General features: G+C 42.5%; 2 protein-coding genes across 4 annotated transcripts; one reads left to right on the top strand and one right to left on the bottom strand.

Annotated features, from left to right (window-relative positions):
- Positions 1-224: 224 nt before the first annotated feature.
- MEIG1 (meiosis/spermiogenesis associated 1) lies at positions 225-8,232 on the bottom strand. 3 transcript variants are annotated; one of them, XM_059472372.1, is made up of 4 exons: positions 8,040-8,232; positions 5,897-6,029; positions 3,900-4,062; positions 225-1,873 (listed from the first exon to the last, which is right to left on the bottom strand). In XM_059472372.1, exons 1-4 carry the CDS (start codon positions 8,176-8,178, stop codon positions 1,745-1,747), a joined length of 564 nt encoding a protein of 187 aa, XP_059328355.1. In that variant the 5' UTR covers positions 8,179-8,232; the 3' UTR covers positions 225-1,744. The 3 variants fall into 3 exon arrangements, with proteins under 3 accessions (XP_059328355.1, XP_059328356.1, XP_059328357.1); XM_059472373.1 differs by having other exon boundaries at positions 3,900-4,073; positions 8,040-8,110; XM_059472374.1 differs by lacking the exon at positions 8,040-8,232 and having other exon boundaries at positions 3,900-4,058; positions 5,897-6,008.
- A 50-nt stretch (positions 8,233-8,282) lies between these two features.
- On the top strand, positions 8,283-19,989 carry DCLRE1C (DNA cross-link repair 1C). The gene is made up of 14 exons (XM_059472422.1): positions 8,283-8,391; positions 8,547-8,598; positions 10,240-10,324; positions 11,580-11,639; positions 12,190-12,245; positions 12,324-12,425; positions 12,675-12,747; positions 12,912-13,052; positions 13,569-13,670; positions 14,270-14,406; positions 14,569-14,623; positions 16,190-16,278; positions 17,126-17,226; positions 17,698-19,989. The coding sequence occupies exons 1-14, from the start codon at positions 8,283-8,285 to the stop codon at positions 18,663-18,665; spliced, it is 2,130 nt and encodes a 709-aa protein (XP_059328405.1). The 3' UTR covers positions 18,666-19,989.
- Positions 19,990-20,259: the final 270 nt, after the last annotated feature.

Below are 20,259 nucleotides of genomic sequence, written 5' to 3'. Positions count from 1 at the left end.
AAATTCTTTAAAGGCTGTTTTCATGTCCACTGGAATGTTTTGTTTTTAGGAATCTATAAAGTTTACAAAGTGAGATCCACTAATCTAAAGTGACAAAATAGATGGGCTATCTCATAATTGCTCTGTTCCCACTATTTAACTGCAAAGTATGCAAAAAGTCCTGTCTTTGAAAAGTACATCCAGAGCACTCCAAGCATAAAAGAAACCATAATGAAAGGCTGAAGTGACATTCATTGCAGCAATGCTTTATTTTCTCTACATTGCAGTAACTCTCTATGCCATTAATACCTTCTGAGAATATAAGTTTCATCGTTGTTTCACAATATCTTTCAGTCATTTCTGTAACAGAGCTCATACAAATTTAAGCTAAAACTTTCCAAGTGGTCTAAATAAGATGAGGAGAACATCAGCAGTCATTGTCAATGAGGTCTTTTAAATATTGCATTCATACTGCTTATTTTGACTAGGAGCTGTAAGTCCTCTATTTCTCATCTTGTGTCTGCTTCCATCTTAGGCTCAAATAAATGAAGAATATTCATGAGACAGGTGGTCAAATGTACACTGCTAACTCGTGCCTAAAACTAAGTTTAGATAGCCTTGGTCAACAGTCTAGAGATAGGAAATATTAATAACAAGCTTTTTGTAACTATCTCAAACACACCTGCTGGTTTACATAACAACAGTCTGTTCTGCTGGTCAATTATCAAGAATTTTGGCATCTCAAAGTATTTGAAGTAAATCCCCTCATGAGTGAAGGTAAGTACAGTCCCTCATCTCCATTGAGTGTCTCAGTAGCCCAGGTATAGGCAGCTGCAGAGCTGATGTCACAGCAGCACATTCAAAGAAAGCATTACATAGCTGCACTTAAAATTAATTGTGCCCACAATAACTCCTCTCTATTCAGAACAAAGGCTGTCCAAATGCCAGGATCAGGTGTGGATGTTGATAATGTGACATTTGAAGTTAGATGAGATGAATTCTGCACAGAAATCCCACGTATCATCTGTGCATGTCACTTTCCCCTAAATATTACTGAGTGTGGATTTCATGTTCTTCCCGGAGTTTTACACTCCATGTTCCCAGCATCTGTGAATCCACAATTCACCCCCCCAAGAAGGCATATGCTACTAAATCAATTAATACTTCCTCTTTGAGTAATTAATACTGGCACCTGACAAAAATACTTTGGGGATAGACAAAAAGACATTTCTGTTGTGACTCTTTCTGTCACAATCTCCCAGTCTCAGCACTGGCCATTGTTATTTGATTGTTCAGCATCCTCCATTTAAATTAATTGCTTGTTTTTCTGCTCCAAGGAAATGTCAGTCAGTGCTCTGCCCTCACTGTGGCCCTTTGGAGTCTCATAACCCTTAGCTACCACAAGAGACTGTGGCTAACATTAACCAGTGTCAATTAGATTATATTGTTTGGAATAAAGATTGATGTTTGTACTTACAATGGATGTTATACAGTTAACGGAAATATATGATGCCCATTCACCAGCTTTTTAGCTTTATGTCAAAGCATTTGTAAGCAGGAAAATGAGCAATAAAAAGACTTGTAGTTATAGGAATGAGAAAGTGAAGTTTCAATGTCTATAGTTCAGGCTTCTCTGCATTTCCAGCACTCCCCTTTGTATCTAAGCATGACATGAATACTTAAGGTAAACCAGATTACACAGTTCATTTACTTACAGGTCTTAAAAATTATTTATAAAGATAAACCCACCAGAACAGTAACAACTCTAATACACATAAATTTTCACTTTTCGGACATCTTTGTCTTCACATTCTCTTTGCCTGTTGTAATAATAGAATGTATTGTCCCTTCTCTGGAGTTTCTTAACAAATCCAGTTTCTGGCCAGAAATCTACCTACAAGTAGAACAAAAAGGATATAAAATCACCTGAACATGCTCACATTAAATGATGCTTGTGCATGACATTGCAAGGAATATAGGGTATACTTTCATAGGAAACCCTCATTTGCATCTAAATACTATTTTTCTATTAACTTGCTGAACTTTTGAAAACAGATTGAGAACAAGATGACAGAAACCAGTTTTCAGGTTTAGTATAAAGTTATGTGATCTGAAAAGCCTAGAAATAGGAATCCAAGGATATTTAAAAGGCTAATTTAAAATTGGACAAGTCAAAGATTTTTAAACACCTTGTTTAGGAATATAACATTGCTGTTATTCAGTAATCTGAGAGGCTGCAAGGCTCTGCTTCTGTAAGACTGACATATATTTAAAGATTTCTTTTAGATCCTTCTGACCATGAAAAATGTGCTTTTCATTAGTAATTTAATGAAAATAAAGTAAGCTTCACTCTGTATCAGTCTCAAAGACAGTAGGATCAGTCCCACATAAACTCAGCATCACCCTGGTGCTCTTCACTGTTTTACAGTGTAAAGCTTTAAATTAAAGACTTCAGCATCTGCACATTCAACAGCTTTATGGCTTCAGTAGCTCTTTCAGCTTGAGCATCTATGACAGCTTCTGATTAAACTAAACCATAAAAATCAGGTAATAAGCATCTTATTTCTCATCCAGGCAGAGCTGACAGCAGGATGTCAGACTAGAGCATTCTCTAATTGGAGAACCCCAGAAGTGGTTTCATCACTTACCTTATGGCTTCAGGCATACAGCTGTGTTATTGGCATTGTCTGTCTAAACATAACAACCTTAATATTCATTCCACCTACATTATAACTGCATCTTTAGTAACAACTGCATTATAGACTAATGTGGACTAAACAAGAAATTTTGGAATATGCAAGTTGAAAGGATAACTGCCAGGCCCTGGCATGCTGGAACTGAATGCTCACTCACATTACAATTAGTCAGTTCTTTAACTCTCATCAGGGTTTAACTACAAGGGGCTGTGCCCTGCCATAAATCTTGAACACAAGACCTACCACAATAATTATGTGATTTCCTTCTGCACTTACTGAAAATTATACCACAGCCTTTGCAGTGGTATCAGAGCCCACAGTAAAATAATAAACTGCATTTTATTATGCACATCAAACTGCATTTACTATGCACATCAATGTGTTTTGCTGTGTTTTGAGTTAACTGGATGGGGAGTGAGTTTCTTGGAACTTTCTGTTCTTTCTTATGTGCACGGCAGGTCAGCATATTTTAAAAGAGTGTTCTCCATACTATATTTGCTGTTTTAGAAGCTAAATTACAGACCTATAATAAAAATGCTATATTGTTTGCTGCATTAACCTGTTGGTTGCTATTTTGAATGTAGAGTAACCATGGAAATTTGGCCACTACTCAATAGCTCATTTGAGGTGCTGGGGAGCATCACTAACAGCTGCAGTGAGCAGAGGCACAAGTCCCTGGTGTTGACAAGAGCCTGTGTCCCAACTGCCTTTAGTACAGCTCAAATATTTCCCTTGTGAACATCATTTTGATAGAGGCCAAGCCCTGAGTGTGCACAAAGCCTAGCACACAATCCAACTGCAAACTGAAGCAGTAGCCTGACACAGGACTGACTCCATGGACAATCCACAAGTTTCCCATCAAGTCCATTGACAGACTAAGGGGAAGCTTCAGAGTGCTCACTTTGAAATGTTTCTTTCCTGAACACTGAATGATTCCTTTGGAGATCAGGTACATCTGTTCAAAGAGATCTGTGATGCTTCTAAATGCATCAGAGATGGGGAACAAAACACAGGCTGGGGAGTGTTTCTGCTTCACTTCTGTGAAATGAGTTATTCTACACAGTTAACAACAGCTCAAGAATTCAAGTCAGACCTGTGAGGAAATACACTGCATCAGAACTTAGCCTAAATGAAAGGAAATAAGCAGCACCTCCATTTTTATTTAATCATTTTGTATGAGACAGAAGTTTAAAGTAGTAACTCTTACAAAGTTCTAAATCTTACCTGTTCAACTTGTTTTACTTGTTTATATTCCACCTCATCTCTGTATCCAGCTTGCTGAAATCTGTATAAGTTCTCTACAACATCTGACCATGTCTTGGCACGACGCACAGATTTTGGTTTGATGTCAGCTTCAGTGGTGACTTCAGAATCTTTAGGCATCTTCCTGAAATTAAACTTAAAAAATTAAATAGAGAAGACAGAAGCAAGTGATTTTGTTGGGGACAGAGAGTAATGGATAGAACAAAATTTTAAAATAAAGGAATTACAGAGTACAAAGTCTGAGGTTAAAAAAGGAAAAAGTTACAAGCAGTTGGAATCCAATTAAATGCATTGCTTGATGTCAAACCCAACTCATCTGTACTTTTGTACATATTTTGACTCAACCCTCCTAAAATTTAACTGTGCATATTGATGAATTAAAAAAAATACTAAATGCAGTAATTTTGAATTTCACATCTTTGCAGTTGTTGTCCCCTTGGGGTAGGCAGGCAAATTTCCAGATTTTTCTTTCTTGCTCCTGTAGGGGCACCAAACTGGGAACCACAGAATGAAGATCTGGGCTGTTACTGAAGAACAGCAAACACTCAGGATGGGAGAGGAGGGGAAAGGAGAAATGCGCAGTCAGTGACATGGCCACAGTGCCAATGGCTGATGAGGTCTTCAGAGATAAACTGGATAAGGAGATCCAGTTTATCTCCTTATCCACAACCTGCCAGAATTCTTGTTTTCTACCTTTGCCCTAGCAAACAGACTGCCACTGACTTCTTCCTCACACAAAACCCATTTGTTCAGTCTGCTGAGGCACAGCAAACAGGTTAATCAGCTGCTAAACCTGAATAGAGCAGAACTGGGACAAGCTGCAACTCAAACTCAAAAGAAAATTAACTAAATAGATAAATGAGAAAAAAAACCAAACAAACTAAAAACAACAGCAACAAAAAAGCAATTAAAAATTGTAGACAGTGGATACTGACCAGGGATGGATTTGAACTACATTAAAAAAATAAATAATTTGATTTCTGAATTTCATTGTATTTGCTTTCCTAAGCATATCTTATTTTGCTGCTCAAATAGAACTGTTGTTGCTTCTGCCAGCAAAACACACCCATCACTATCATGCCTGGCAGGAATGATCAGAGATGAGTCCTTTCCCAGTTTTGAAATGTCACCAAGCTTCAGCTGCATAACTAGGAAAGGATCTCCAAGGAATTAAAGCTTCTGGATTTTGCAGTGAGAGGATGAACAGCTTCCTTTCCTGTGAGTACCATGCTACCTCCAAGCCTTGCCCAATTTCTTTATTTGGCAAGTTCCTATATCAACAGAGAGCTTGAAAAGTTGAATGCTGAAATAATATCAAATGCAAAATGTCACCAGTCTTTTAGAAAAGCAGAAATTGGAAAAAAAGTCTTGCAGCACATGATAAAAATCTTTGGGAGAATTCTATCAAGAATTGTTGTTATCACAATGTGGACTAGCAGAAAGAAGTCTGCACACCTGTCACCTGTTTGTATGAGAGCCAGCAGCAGACAAAGAAAGGGCCTTTCATCTCTTATCAAATACATTTATTAGAGACCAATAAAAAATGTAAAAGGGCATTTTTCTGGCACCACTGGACCATTTCTTGCAGTTCAATACTCCAAGCATTCTTTTACCAGGCACTGCAGCAGTTTTCAATTGAAAGCAGCCACTCACTAAACTAAAAAAGTAATTTTCCCACCTGGTTATGAGGTATCAAATACCAATTAACAGGATAAGCAGAGATCCTTATTCTAAATTCAGGGTATAAGTAGGGTAAGTTTGTTTCTCCTGTGCTGCAAAGGGCTCTTTTGTAGCCATCACAGGATTTTTCAAGCTCCGTATTTTTTATCAGTTTTATCAGTTTGATGAGAACTGTTGTCAGTCAATATTAACTTTAGACAGTCAATATGATGAGCAATAATATTAGATCCTAATAAATGCTAAGCCAGAATGAAATGAAGTGTCCTGTGATAACTTACATGTCCTCAGTGTTAAGTGCTTCCTTACTGGACATGTTGGATTCACCTAATGAAGGTTTTTCTTCAACACATGTGGGTGGGTCTGGCTCTTCTTGAGTCACCATTAATTCACAGTGCCTGTCCACAGGCGTTCCTGCCCAAAAAAATAAAGATCATTCATTGAAAGTTCCAGCTTAGTGAATTCACATAATGAAAGCATCTCATCTTAGGGCTGCTATTTAAAAGTTGTACTCTGTGTCTATTGTGTGTCCAAATTCCAGGCACAGAGCTGTTTTCATTGTACCAGAGCAGGGGACAGCTGTACTCCAGCCAGGAATTCAGGGAAGGGATGAAAGACAACAGACAGACAAAGGCAAATAAAGAAAACAAGAGAATGGTAAGAAATATTCAGTTTAATATTAACATTTTTATTTAAGGGGAATTTTTGAACAGTGAAGTGGACTTTTGAACAGTGAAGTCCCTTTGCTGAGATGACAATGTTTGCCAGCTCCTAATTTAGGGTAAACAGTGAGTGATTTGGCCTTGGGAACACATTTTTTGATGTTAATCATAACACTGTGGAATCCTAACCAGCCTGGGTTCACTGATGGTGGTTTCCTGAACAGTTACACAAGCTGTGAGGGTTTGTGGGAGGAAAGTGTCTGCTCCCCTAGGGCATCTGCCCAAGGAGCACTTTCACTGCAACATGGGGTTACAGGAAAGGGAGGAAGACATAAAACAATATATGGGGACTCAAACCTGAGCAGCAAATGAGGAAAGTGATGATGAGAACCACACCTATGGTGTGTGAAGAGTGTGAGAATGTTTATTCCAACAAGGTTATCTGATTAGGGACCTTGTCCGTTGGAAATTTTGGGAAAAAGGGGAAAACAAACAAAAAATGCAGAGATTTAGATCCGACAAAACAAACACTCATAAACAAACCTCAGCTCCAGCACTAATAGATGCTGAAGTTCATGAAACTACAGGAATGACATCCAGGGAGACCAACCTGGACTTTGCACCAGTAAGATTTAACCAGGGGGCCCCAGACTTAGAGAGGTGTGGGAATCCATGGAACTGTACAGATCTCTGTGAGGAAGGTGCAGGAGCAGTGAGAAACAAAGATGGGAATAGACAGAAAGTATAAAATAAACCTGTCCTGTGTAAAACAGGACCAGTCAGTATGACCTGTCCAGCAAAGCCTCACACCTGATCATCACAGACTGTCCTACCCTTTTGTATCTTCTTCAATCTTAACTGTCTCTCTGCACAAACTCTGTATTCCACGTGTGTGTGTGCTGCAAGGACAAAGTGCCAGCTCCTGGTGACATCTGTGTATGAATGAACACTGGTGCCAGCTCTGGCAGTCGGGCTGGGGGTATGAGCACTTATGATATCTGGAATAGGTAGGGGCACTAAATTTCCATCCACTGGAGCAGGAACAGGATGAATCCTGAAAAATTCGCCACTGGGGGAGGGCTGTCATGAGTGAGGGCTCCAGGTGGAGCAGGACTGTGGCTCACAGCCTGTGTGCCTGCTGCTGGGGAGGAGTGGTGGCTGTACCTTCACCCTTTTTGGTATACCTATGGTGCACGCCCATATTCAGCAGCAAACTTGAAAGTGAAGAGGAGGGGCACCTCGGCTCCAGGCCAGGATATCCAGCGGGACAGGGAGCCCTGCGGCATCCCCAGCCCGGACAAGGAGCACCGCGGCCCCAGGCAGGAGAGGCCCTGGGGCACCGCCTACACCACTTAAGTCGGCAAACACAGGACCTGCCTGGGGTCTCAGAAGAGCCAGTAACAGATTTCAGAGGATGTCAAGGGGTTGGAAAGGCGCTTAAAAATAATCTCGTTCAGACACCTTCAGTGAGATCAGGTTGGTCAAAGCCCCATCCAACCTGGCCTTGAACTGTCCCAGAGCTGGGGCAGCACAACCTCCCTGGGAAACCTGTCCCAGCGCCCCACTGCCCGCACTGTAAAATAATTTTTCCCAATACCTAGTCTAAGTTCCCCTCCTTCCAGTGGCTTCTGCCTACTCTACCCTACAGTTCCCTGTACATCCTGAGATGCTCAGGCAGACGTCCCGGCCTGCACCCGTAACTGCGCTGCGACCGTAACTTCACCCTGCTCCCACCGCTCACCCAGCCTTTAAGGAAGCCCACCTCCGTTCAAGAGACGCAAAACGGGGACTTTTCCCAGGCGGGGCGGGGCGAGGCGGCGGCCGAGGCGCGATGGCGGCGCCCTCACGGCCTCCCCCCAGCCCCTCACGGCGCCAACGGTCGCCAGGCAACCGCCCGCCATGGCCTCTTTAAAAAGGCCGTGCCCGCCCCTGATAGGCCGGCGCGGGGCGGGGTCGCCTCATGATTGGCTGAGGGCTGGGCGGGCGGAAGCGCGCGGCGCCCGCCATGAGCCGTTTCGGGGGCCGCACGCGCGAGTACCCGGCGCTGTCCATCGACCGCTTCGACCACGACAACCTCCGCGCGCGGGCCTTCTTCCTGTCGCACTGCCACAAGGGTGAGGGCCCGCCGGCAGGGACCCCCGACACCGCCGGTCCCTCCGTCACCCCGCGTGCTCCTCCGTCACCCCGCGTGTCCCTCCCCCTGCGCCTCCCTCTGTCCGTTGTCCCCGCCCCGCGTGTCCCCCGGCTGACCCTGTGCCTCTCTCCCCAGATCACATGATGGGGCTGCGGGCGACCGCCCTGAAGCGGCGGCTGGAGGGCAGGTACGGGCTGGAGGCGGGGCGGCTGAGGGGGGAGGCGGCCGGTGCGCGCCAAAGCTTGAGCTGAACAGCGGGAGGAGCTGCCGTGGGTCATCAATGCCAGGGTAGGAACGGGACGGGGACACCTCCCACTACAGCTGGCCTCGGACTCTTTCAGGGATGGGGTATCCGCAATTTCTCTGGGTAGTTTGTTCCAGTGCCGCACCATCCTCACTCGTTGTAAAAATTTTCTTCCTTGTATCTCATCTAGGCCTGCCCCCGCTCAATTTGAAGTCAGTCCCCTTGTCCACACCGTGTCGTTGTAGAAAGTCCCTCTCTATAATACTTAAAAGCTCCTTTTAAATATCAAATGGTAGCAGTAATGTCCCCCCAGAATTTTCTCTTCTCTAGGCTGAAGGACCCCAGCTATCTCAGCCTGTCTCCATAGCAAAGGTGCTCCAGCCCTGTGAGCATCCTGCTGTCTCCTCTGGACCTGCCCCAACAGGTCCCTATCCCTGTCCTTGTGCTGGGCCCCAGAGCTGGTGCAGCCCTGCAGTGGGGCTCACAGGAGTGGGGCAGACCCCCCTGCCCTGTCCTGCTGCCCAGTCCGGGTGATGCAGCCCAGGATAAGATTGGCTTTCTGGGCTGCATGTGCACACTGCTGGCTCACGGCCACCCTCTCATCCACCAGTACCCCAAATCTTCTGCAGGGCTGCTGTTAACCCATTTATCCCTCAGTCTGTTTTGATAGCAGGGGTTGCCCAGACTCAGGTACACTTGGCCTTGTTGAACTCCATGATGTTCATGAGCTTGATGAGGATGTCTGGAAGTGTTCAGTACTGTGCCTGTGCAGTGAAAGGGCCAGCAGTGCTCTCTGAGGTGTATAAGCAAGCAGGTAACCAGCAGTTTAAAGGAGACAGTTATTCCCCTCTGGCTAGCATCTGTGAGTCTTTCAGGGGTACTGTGTCCAGCCTGGGCTCCCCTGGATGGTAAATTGATAGGTGTCAGCATCAGCACGCTGGTCTGGGGCCAGGGCTGAGTCATGTGTGAGGAGAGGCTGGGAGAGCTGGATGTCTTCAGCCCTAGGAGTAGGAGACAATAATTTATCACTGCTTGCAGGAAGGGTAGAGGAGCTGGAGCCAGACTTTTCATGGAAGTGCATAAAGAAGGGGCAAGGGACACCTTTTTCACCATGAGGATGACAAATGTGGCAATGAGCCCAGGGAGGTTGTGGGCCAGTTCCTAGGCTCTCTTTGATTTATTAGAGTAGATATTGCATCTCCTCTGATGTAAGCAGAGAATCTCTTTGCTCATCAGGTCTCTGTGCAACAGCTCAAGCATCATGAGGAGTATTATGTGTTCTGCTGTGTGCTGGCTGTGCCTAGTGCCTGTTCCAGGGGTGTGTGCAGGGGTAGAAAAACAGCAGATAGGTCATGACCATGTACCACACACTGCATTTGTGTCTGCAAACCATGCAGGCAGGGGTAGGTTTGGGTTTGCTGTGCTGAGGAGAAGCCTGCAGGCTTCCAGCTCTGCAGCTCTTCTCACATGAGAGGTTTCTGAGGGCAGGGTTTGATGTTCTGGGTGCCAGGTGCTGATGTGTTGTTAGATTGTTCCTCATGTCTACTTTAAAAACACTTATCTGTGTTTTTTGTCTCCTCACAGCTTGAAAGTTAAACTGTACTGCTCACCAGTAACTAAGGAATTGTTGTTGACTAACTGGAAATACAAGTTTTGGGAGAATCATATTGTGAGTTTGTGTTTATTTTGAAAATAGCACTTTCCAAGCAGTGGTTCTCAGAAAGAAGCAGCTCCCTGCTCCTCAGGAGTGTCTGAATATTGGTGTTGATAGAGTGTTTCAGGGCTTAAGTGCCAACAATGTGCCTTTCCTGCTGCTTGCTATGTGGCATTACTTTATTGCTGATTGTTGTTGAATTATTTTTCCCCCCCACAAAATTTTTCCTTCTCTCCCAACTTCAGCTTTACGTGGCCTTCATCCTTACATTGATCACTTGTACATTTGAATTTGTATTCATTTTCTGACCTTGTTCATGTCTCTTTGCTTCTGTCCTTTATTTCTCTTTGGCTTCATTGAAAGTCTCTTTTTGCTCGGAGTGTATATAATCTGAAGTTATATGAATTTCTGATTGCTTTTTGGAAAATGGACTATAACATGAAGAAGTCGTAGTATAAAATCACTGAAAATTTTCATAAATTTACATGATTTGCAGTGTTTGGAGCCAGAGTGCAAAGGATCAGTGTTATTTACAGGTGCAACTTGGAGTTATTTCCTTCCCTTTGCAGATGCAGGCATTATAAAACAGAACATGAGTTTTTTTTACAGAAATAAAAATAATTATACCATAATTATTATATCTATTCATATAATATATTATTATATATTATAATAATTATTATATATAATATATTATATATTATATATTATATCTATTAATATAATATATTATTATATATTATAATAATTATTAATTATAAAATAGGCATTATAAAACAGAACATGAGGTTTTTTTACAGAAATAAAAATAATTATCTCTGCACAAATACAGGAATATGTCCTTCCAGTGATTTGTGGGCTCTGCTTCTGGTATTGGAGGCAGTGGGAAGTCCTGCAGCACAGAGATGTCCTTGCAAGATCCACTGCTGTGGGACTGGGATTTTGGGCTTTGCAGTCATCCAAAAATAAGGCATGTGATCCATCCAGAGGAGCAAGAGCTGTTGCTGATAGAACTCCAACATGCTCTAACTCTTTTAGGCATGCACACCTTGTCTGAGGTATCTCCATTTAATTTTTAGATAACTTTAAGAAAAATTTATTCCACTGGAAATGGAAATTTATGACTTACTATGTGAAAATGAGTTTAATTTTACAGGCTTAGCATTAGCCACAGTGAGTGCTACAGATGTCTACATAATAAATAACTAGACATAAACATGAAACAGAATGTTCAGTAAATCCTATAATGCAATTAATCATTTTGTTACAGGTTGCATTGGAAGTTGAAACACCAACTCAGATTACTTTAGAAGATGAAACATCTGGTGAGGTAAGTTACAGGAAAAAAAGATTCATGTCAGTCATGGGCAGCAATGCTGTTTACATGAGTACAGGAAACACAGCTGCAGCATCTGAGGTGCACAAGCTATTTTTAAAATGTATGTGCCCCTCCTCTCCTGTGGTGACAGAAAAAGGGGTGGTAGTTCTAAACTAAAAAAGGCTGGATTCAGACTAGATAGAAGGAAGAAGCATTTTACAATGAAACATTCAAGGTCAGGATGAGGCTCTGAGCAGTCTGATCTAGTTGAAGATGTCCCTGCTTATTGCAGGGGAGTTGGACTGGATGAACTTTAAAGGCCCCTTCGAACCCAAACTGTTCTGTTATTGCTTACCAAGTATGTAGAACTGTCTTCTGTCCAACTTGCTTTATAAGCACCATACAATTCTGCCATGACAGGATGGTGGCTGCAGTGTGAAGAGACTCTGGTTTTAAAGCAATGCTAAATGGTGCAGGAGGCTGTGGGGAGTAATGCATTGCTGACAAAAGTACTGGTAGTACTCACTACAGTCTGAAAATAATGCTCACCCCTCTTTTCCAGAAAGAAGATGTGGTGGTGACACTTCTGCCAGCTGGTCACTGTCCAGGTTCAGTCATGTATGTCCTTTCAACACTTTAAATGTTTCCTCACCTGGCATTTAATGAGGACTTTGACCCAAATGTTGCTGTCTGCAGGTTTCTGTTTGAAGGTGAGAATGGCACTGTGTTGTACACAGGAGATTTCAGGCTTGCAAAAGGAGAAGCAGCCAGAATGGAGCTTTTGCATTCAGGGACCAGGTGAGCTATTTGTAGGATATAAAAAGAACAGAAGATCATATGGCATGGGCAATTTGGCTAGGTATTCATTATTTTTTCCACATTTTTTAGTCTAGATTAAATATAATTGCAATACTGCAGTTACAAGCCCTCTTTGACGTATTCTTTGTAATGAAGAGGTTGAATTACCTCCTTTTGTAGAGAGAGGAAGTGGTGTGTCTTAGCACTGTGGTAAAATGTTTACTCTGATGTCACATTTCTCTCCTCCAGGGTAAAAGACATCCAGAGTGTGTATTTGGACACTACTTTTTGTGATCCCAAATTTTATCACATACCAAGCCGGGTAAGTCTAATAAATTGTGAGAAGAAAGGCCCTTAAAAGTGTTAATTAATTAACTGCCCCTTTGTTAGGAAGATCTTACAAGGCAGTGCCGTTTTGCATTACTAAATCACAACACTTTGGAAGTATCTTCCAAGGTGTTTGACAGCACTTTCCACACTTTTCAGGAGGAATGTTTAAATGGGATCTTGGAGTTGGTGCGAAGCTGGACCTCACTGTCTCGTAATCATGTTGTGTGGCTGAACTGCAAAGCTGCTTATGGATATGAGTATTTATTCATAAACCTCAGCGAGGAACTTGGAATCAAGGTAATGTTTCTCCAATTGCTGCTTTGGAACAGATCCTCAGTGATGATTGTGGGCAGCACTGAGCTGGCAATGGCTGTTCAGAGGCTGCTCTAGCCCACAGTTATGCCTGTTTCATTAACTTCCCTTGAAAAGTGCAGTTGTGCTCAGAATGAGGTAACTAGTTGACTTCAGTCTGGAACATCTGGACTTTCCAAAGAGAAGTTAATTCCCAGTTTTCAAGCTCAGTATTTACCTCACTCCCTTTTATTTTGTGCATGATAAAAGTAATTTGCATACAGCATTAATAGTATGTATATTCTGATTTTCTCATGAGTATTCATCCTTCTTTAGTATAGGTAATATATTCTACTTGTTCTAGATGTCCAAGTTTTGGCTGACGCGTCTCTGCTTGGACATTATTGGGAGCAATAATTTCAATACCTGCCAGCATTTGGGCAGAGCAGAATGACATCTATACAGCTGCTCCAGCTGCAGTCTGGCAACCACTAATAAAGAGTAAACTCTGGCTTTCTCCAGGTGCACACAAACAAGCTTGATATGTTCAGGAACATGCCAGAAATCCTGTGCCACGTTACCACAGACCAGCGCACGCAGATCCACGCCTGCCGGCATCCTCGGGTGCGTTCGTTCTGCAAAGCCTCCCCTGACCTTGCTCTGAAAGTGAAAATGTGGTTATAGGTCCTGGTGTCTGGGGCCTCTTGGGTTAATGAAGACTGGTGAAATGGTGACTTAATGTTAAGCAGAGTGAAAACCTTAGTTAGTGGGTTGAAGTTGTTTTGTTTTTTAAGAAAAAAAAAGGGAAAAATATATCAGTTTATGCTATAAGTAATTTAAGTGTATTTGAAGCCTGAAAATTGTTTTTAAGTGAAGAAGTGAACAAGCAGCTGAGTAGATCAATCAGGTGTTGCCCATTTCAGTGTATCAAAGGCAGCTCAGATGGTGCCTGTGTGGCTTTAGCATGTGGCCATCCATTTCCAGGATGTCTCTCAGGCTGGGGGCTCCAGTTTGGAGGAACACAGGTAGAACCTGAGACGGCACACTGGGGCATTGATCTCTGACTGATTCACTTTGCCAGCTGCACTAAAGAACCAAGGTGTGACAGGGTCTTTCAAGGGAATTAGAAGTGAGAGAGGAACCTTGTTTGGCTAGATACTATGCTACTTAATTTCTGGGTAAAAAAGGTCACTGTTGAACTTAATTTTATATCCATTGGACAGGATGATGACTGCTTCCGAGGGAACAGACTGCCCTGTGGGATGACTTGCCTCAATGGAACTCCCTTGCATGTAATCAGCATCAAACCCTCCACAATGTGGTTTGGGGAAAGGAAAAAGAAAACCAATGTAATAGTGAGGTGAGCATTTGGGCCACACAGAAACTTGTTATTTCAGGATTGTATCTTGCCTGATATGTGTATAATTGAATCTCAGAATGGACTTCAAGAGTGGGTTATGCTGGTCTGTTGACCAGGATGAAGAGCAATTACCTAATTTCTGTGCCTCTTCTGTTTTTTTAGGACTGGGGAGAGAATGTACAGAGCTTGTTTCTCTTTCCACTCTTCATACAGTGAGGTTTGTATGCTTATAGTACTGAGTATACATTAAGAAAATGTAAAAGGGTTTTGATTTTTCTGGAGTGGATGACATGACTTATCATAATAAGAAAAAATCCTGTCAGTAATAAGACGTAAGGAGATAGGAAGTTCTGAATGCTGATGACAGAGAAATTAGTTTTAATATAGCTGCAGAGGAACTTGTTAAAGTAGGGCAGGATTACAAGCCTATTTCCTACTCTCTGTTCTCAATATATAGATCACTTCTACAATTGTTTTGACTGGCTTTCTATTTTAGATTATTGTGTAACTATGCAATGCTTAAAGCATGGAGTTTTAGTTTACAATATGTTGTTTGTCTGCTGTGACTTAGATTTGGGTGGGTTTGCCTTCTTTTCTCAGCTCACATATTTAAACCAAATTTTCTCTCACCTGACTGCTGCTCTTGCCCCTTTTCCTGTGTTAAAAGACTAAAAGGAAATTGGTCATGGCAGCATCCTCCCCACAATCACACACTTTCATTTAACATGACTTGATACAGCTCAAAAAACACTACTTTCTCCTAAGAAATTGAACTGAAACTGGATCAGTGCTAACAATGAACTGTCACAAAGTCTTGCACTACAAAATGGGGGAAGGCAGTACTGTTTTTAACCTCCTGGTTAAATTTAAATTTGCTCTGCCATGCAGAATTTTAAATGGAGGTACCAGTGTGGAATTTGCTGGTGGAATATGGGGGGTAGTGTAACTCTAACACTCCTACCTCCACATGCAAAAATAGATAGGTCCTTGTCCTGGTTTGAGACAATTTAAAGGAGAACACAAGTTGTGTCTCTTTACAGGTTCAACTAATCCCTTTCCAACAGTAAGGAATGAACAGGAGTAGATAGAAGTGAAAAAACAAGAATTTCCTAACAAGTGCACCAGCAACAGGATAAAATAACAGTAAATTACTTCTAGATACAAAATTGCAATTACATTATTGCTCACCCCAGGACAGCCCTGGTGTCTGTACAGATAGCAGTGTTAACTGCAGCCTGCAAGTGTTTTCAGTGCTCAGCAGGAGTGCCCCAAACCAGACACAATTCCTGCAGAAATTTACTGGAGATAATTTAGAAGATGACAGAATAAGGCTTGGAAAAAAACAGTGTGTTTTGTCATAATGGGCATTTACAGGGTACTTCAGGAGAGACTTTAGGAATAGGAAAGGAATACCTGATCTGCATAACTGGAGACTTGAACTCCAGTAAGAAAAATGTGTATTTGAGAAGATGAGCAGCAGTAAGGACAAAAGGACAGGGAACCACTGGATCACATTCCAGGTGTGCCCAGCCATTTCTTTCAGGGACAGGGATGGTCTTGTGTAGTAATTGATAATTGCAGTGAGGTGTTAGGTGAGGCTGAGTTCTCAGGCCTGTTTCCTTGTTCCAGAGATCCCACTTTGACAGAGTCATGGGCTGCACTGGTCTCTTCATAAAGACCACTAGTAGTACTTTTGGATGTGCTTGAATCAGTTCTGCCTTTAAGTGACATTCTTAACTGTTGATGTCATTTGTTAAATTGCTTCTTCTTTTCTGGAATTCAGATCAAGGATTTCCTGAGCTACATCTGTCCTGTGAATGTGTATCCCAATGTGCTGCCAGTGGGTGGGACAGAGGACAAAGTTATGGAAATGTAAGTGACAAGGGGCTGCTGGAGGGAGGGGATCCAAACTCTGTTCCTGTAAGGACAATTCCCCTCCTGAATCCCAGCCTCTCAGGCTTGGCTTTACTTGTCTGATAATTCAGATTTTCTTTCTATGTTCAGTCCCACAGACTTGGGCTTTCTGAAGCATACATTTATGTTGAGCTGAGTCTCAGAGTTTGTATTCTACTTCTGTCTGTGTGTAGAGGCTTTTCTGCTGGTAAACTCTGTTTGGGAGGAAGGTGAATACAGATTCATCTCACTCTGTTCTGTGACCCATTTCTATTTGTCATTGCTACTTCTCAGAAGTTTCTTTTAAAGGTGGTTTCTCTGGGGACTTGAACTCCTCCCCTGCACAGCATCAGAGAGGCCAGTTGTGCTGTGCTGCTGTAAATGTTGGCAGCTTAAAAAGCACCCTCAGGGAGCAGGAGAGCTGTGGTGTGTCAGTCTGGACAGAACAAAAATCCCTGTTCCTTTTTCCTTTCCTCCTTAGTAAGAAAGGAGACTTCCACTTAATTATCACTGAATAAAACTGTAGTCAGATTTTGAACCGTCAGCTTGTCTTCTGTAAGGAAGGAACTACAGGATACTTTCCAAAAAAAGGAAACATGTTTTAAGGTAAATATTGAAAAGACAGATTTCCAACTTTCAGCTGCTGAAGCTCACCAATGAGTCAAGGACTTTGCCTTAGGTATTGCTGCCTTTGCTTTAACATTTTTGCTGCAGTGCCTATGAAAGGCATGGAGCAGTGTATTTAAAACAAGTTAATGGATTTACTTTGGCTCCCAAAAGCATCTGCTGAGTTCTAAATATTAACTGCTTTTCTCACTCCCTTCAGATTAAAGCCATTATGCAGGTCATACAGGAGAATCATGGAACCCAGGTACAAGCCCTTAGGAACCCTGAAGAGAGCCCACAAGAGAGAATTATCTGATACAGGTAAAGGTTCTGCTGCTGCTACTGCACCTTAAATGGAAGTCTGAGACTAAGCAGAGGTGCCAAAAGCTTTGGTGTTCACCACAGTCTGTGTGTGTGTTCAAAGCAACAGCTGGGAAGGAGAAATAGAAATTATGTGAACTTGGGTCTTAGGAGGATGAGAGAGCACTAACTGTGTGCAAACACACTTGTTTGCAGTCTTAAAATGTACTTAATGCTCAACAGCCCTGTAAGTTTTTGGATGGAGTTTGTTCCCTCAGTCCCAGACCGGCCCTAGGAAAGCTTGGTCTGTCTCTGTCAGGCACTGTGCTAGACAAGGCAAACACTGCCAATATCATCCTGCAAAATCTCCAGCTGTGTTAAAGAATATTTTTCTCAATTTATACTAAATTAATTTTTATTGAAAATTTGCTCTCAATAAGATTTTAGCAGAGATGTGAACTTTTCTTAGTGATCTTGTTTGTTTCTTGCCAGATGAAGATGATCTCTTTGATTCAGAATTAATTTCCACAAGGCCTAAGATTCCAAAACAGCAGAGAGGAGAGAGCAGGCCCTCCAGCACAGGACAGGCTGAAAACTCTGAAGGAAACATTAATGAGAGCACAGAAAGTTACAGAGAGACCACAACTTACACCTCCCTCAAGGTAGACTTTGTGGACTGTGAAGAATCAAATGATGATGATGATGATGATGATGATGATGAAGAAGAACCTGAAAAAAATACAGTTCAGTTTCTTTCCCATGAGCCAGATGGCACTTCCACAGCCAATTTCAATGGAGTAACAAGTGACCAGCAGGAGTCTAATGCCAGTGTCCCTTGCTGGGATGAATTTTTTACAGGTAATAAACTAGAGGAGAGCTCTGAAAATGAGGACAACCTCCCATCTTCAGCAGATGCTGGTGGGTCCCAGTCACTCTTCAGTGATTCAGATGGAGTAAGTGACTCAACACACATCTCCTCCCAAAATTCTTCTCAGTCAACACACATCTCAGAGCAGGGGAGCCAGGGCTGGGACAGCCAGATGGACACAGTGCTCATCAGCTCCCAGGAGAGAAGTGCCCTGGAGCTCAGCACAGGTGGGAGCAGGGCAGTGGTGCCTGTGCTGCAGGACAGTCCCAGGGACACTCAGCTGGACAGCAGCAGGGGGCAGCCACCAGGTCAGGACAGACCTTGTGCCCACGATGGTGCCTGTGGCTGGAAGAGCAAAGGCTGTGAGAAAGCTGCAGAAGATGGCACTGCCCATGTTCAGGATGTGCTGGCAGAAATAAGTGACAGCTCCAGGACTCCTGACCTGGAGCTGAGGAGGGACTCCCAGAGCTCCTCTGACTTTGAAATTCCCTTGACTCCTGGTGCTGAAGCACCTCAGCCAGATAAACTGCACCATTTATACAAGAAGCTTGCAGCAGGTGAAAACATAATCAGTGAGAAGAAAGTCTCCTGAGAGCAGGTATAACTGATTACCTTGTGGTAATACCCAGCATGTCTATCAGTACCTGAATTATTTTTCTCTTTCCTGCTGGTTACTGTCTGCAGCTATGCTGAGTCATGCTTTATTCAGAATTATCTTACTGTCAGAAGCAGGAATTTGTAGCCTTTGTACCTTTACTGTTCCTTCCATGAAATACTGAAAAGGAAATATTCCCAGGAGGGACAGGAAAAGCTTTCTACCTCCCAAGGTTCAATTCTCCAGGACTGTAAGTAGATAAAAAATGGACCAGACAAAACTAAAGGTAAGACACTAAATGAAATTTAGTGTTTATCATGAGCTCTAAGAGTTTGCCTTTGTAATGTGATCTCAGGTTTTAAAACAATAGCACACTATTAACTGGGGGGAGGAAGACCTAAGAATGACCATGCAAACAAGGCAGTTGTAATTTGGCTTTAATCCCTATTACCATTGTTTATCATTATTATAACAATTTAATCAGTCCTCACTGCAGTTATTTTTAAAAATAACTGCAGAACAGATTAGAGAATTACTGAGGTTGTGAGGGGGTTTTAATTTGTTTTAAACCAAATTGTTCATTTCAAGAAGTCTCTTGACACTGAGCTTTAACTCCTGAGTCAGGTACTGCAGACTGCTGTCTATGCTTCACCTCCAACTGCAAACAACTTGTCAGCACTTCCTCTGTGTTCTGGTTTGTTCTGAATTTCTTCAGAAGAATTTAAAATCCTGTGGTTCTCAAGTTACCAGCCCTGTCCTGCTCTGGCAGGTAACTCAGCCACAGAAGGTGACCTGGTCCCAGACAGGCTCTTGTACTACAAAACTTCACCTCCTCTGCAACACTGTAGACTTCACTGTTTTAAATCAAGACAATACATTTTCCTTGCACATGTGCCATCATAACTGCCAAAATTCTTAGCTTCTAACATAAAAATGTAATTCAGGTTTTTCCTAGAGTGCCTACAAAATATCTAAACCACAGAAGTCATCTAAAAATCCCTGAGCTTTTCCATCAAAGTTCTTAAGTCCCAAAGAATGAAACATAATTTAGCACAACATCCCTCCCCTCTGAGTGTGCCTTCAGTTGCTGTGCCATGTTTAGTGACATGTGAATGTTAAACCAACCAGCATTCTGCCACAGGGAACAGAGGCAGGAGGGACAAAGCACTGCCACAATCTCTGTATGATTCTAAGGATATTAAAGAGCCAGTATTTCTCCACTGTCACCTTCCCTGCTGTTTGTGGGATTTGTTAACTTAAATTCCAAATGTGATCTACCAACTTTGGGATTTTTTAGCAAGCCTGAGTGAGTGGAACTGCTGTTGGAACTACCTCTGTGAATAAAGTCAGACAAAACAGAACCTCTTGTGTTGGCTCATTTCATATCTGAAAACTGTGCATGTAATTTCAAGGCTGCCTTGAACAGAAAGCTCAAATATAGAGGAATCCAGTCTGTTCAGGCAAGTGTTAATTTATAGCAGTTCTCACCAGCCCTAAACTGAAAACACATCACTTCCTCCTGGTCCCTCTGCTGGAATCCTTACACTCCTAGAAAATTTGGGTACAAGCCAGGAATTAAGAGGTTGCAGTC

The sequence above is a fragment of the Ammospiza nelsoni genome, chromosome 5 (genome assembly GCF_027579445.1).
Source record: "Ammospiza nelsoni isolate bAmmNel1 chromosome 5, bAmmNel1.pri, whole genome shotgun sequence".
Lineage (NCBI taxonomy): Eukaryota > Metazoa > Chordata > Aves > Passeriformes > Passerellidae > Ammospiza > Ammospiza nelsoni.
This window is presented reverse-complemented; position numbering and strand designations above follow the sequence as displayed.

What these genes read in the sequence shown, in the direction of transcription:
- MEIG1 (XM_059472372.1), bottom strand. Translation starts at nt 8,178, where the DNA reads ATGGCGGGCGGTTGCCTGGCGACCGTTGGCGCCGTGAGGGGCTGGGGG. An exon ending in TTTGCGTCTCTTGAACGGAG is followed by an intron (nt 6,030 to 8,039) that starts GTGGGCTTCCTT and finishes TTTTTTGGGCAG; the next exon opens with GAACGCCTGTGGACAGGCAC. An exon ending in AAGTAAAACAAGTTGAACAG is followed by an intron (nt 1,874 to 3,899) that starts GTAAGATTTAGA and finishes TTCTACTTGTAG; the next exon opens with GTAGATTTCTGGCCAGAAAC.
- DCLRE1C (XM_059472422.1), top strand. Translation starts at nt 8,283, where the DNA reads ATGAGCCGTTTCGGGGGCCGCACGCGCGAGTACCCGGCGCTGTCCATC. An exon ending in AAAACCAATGTAATAGTGAG is followed by an intron (nt 14,407 to 14,568) that starts GTGAGCATTTGG and finishes CTGTTTTTTTAG; the next exon opens with GACTGGGGAGAGAATGTACA. An exon ending in TCCACTCTTCATACAGTGAG is followed by an intron (nt 14,624 to 16,189) that starts GTTTGTATGCTT and finishes TCTGGAATTCAG; the next exon opens with ATCAAGGATTTCCTGAGCTA.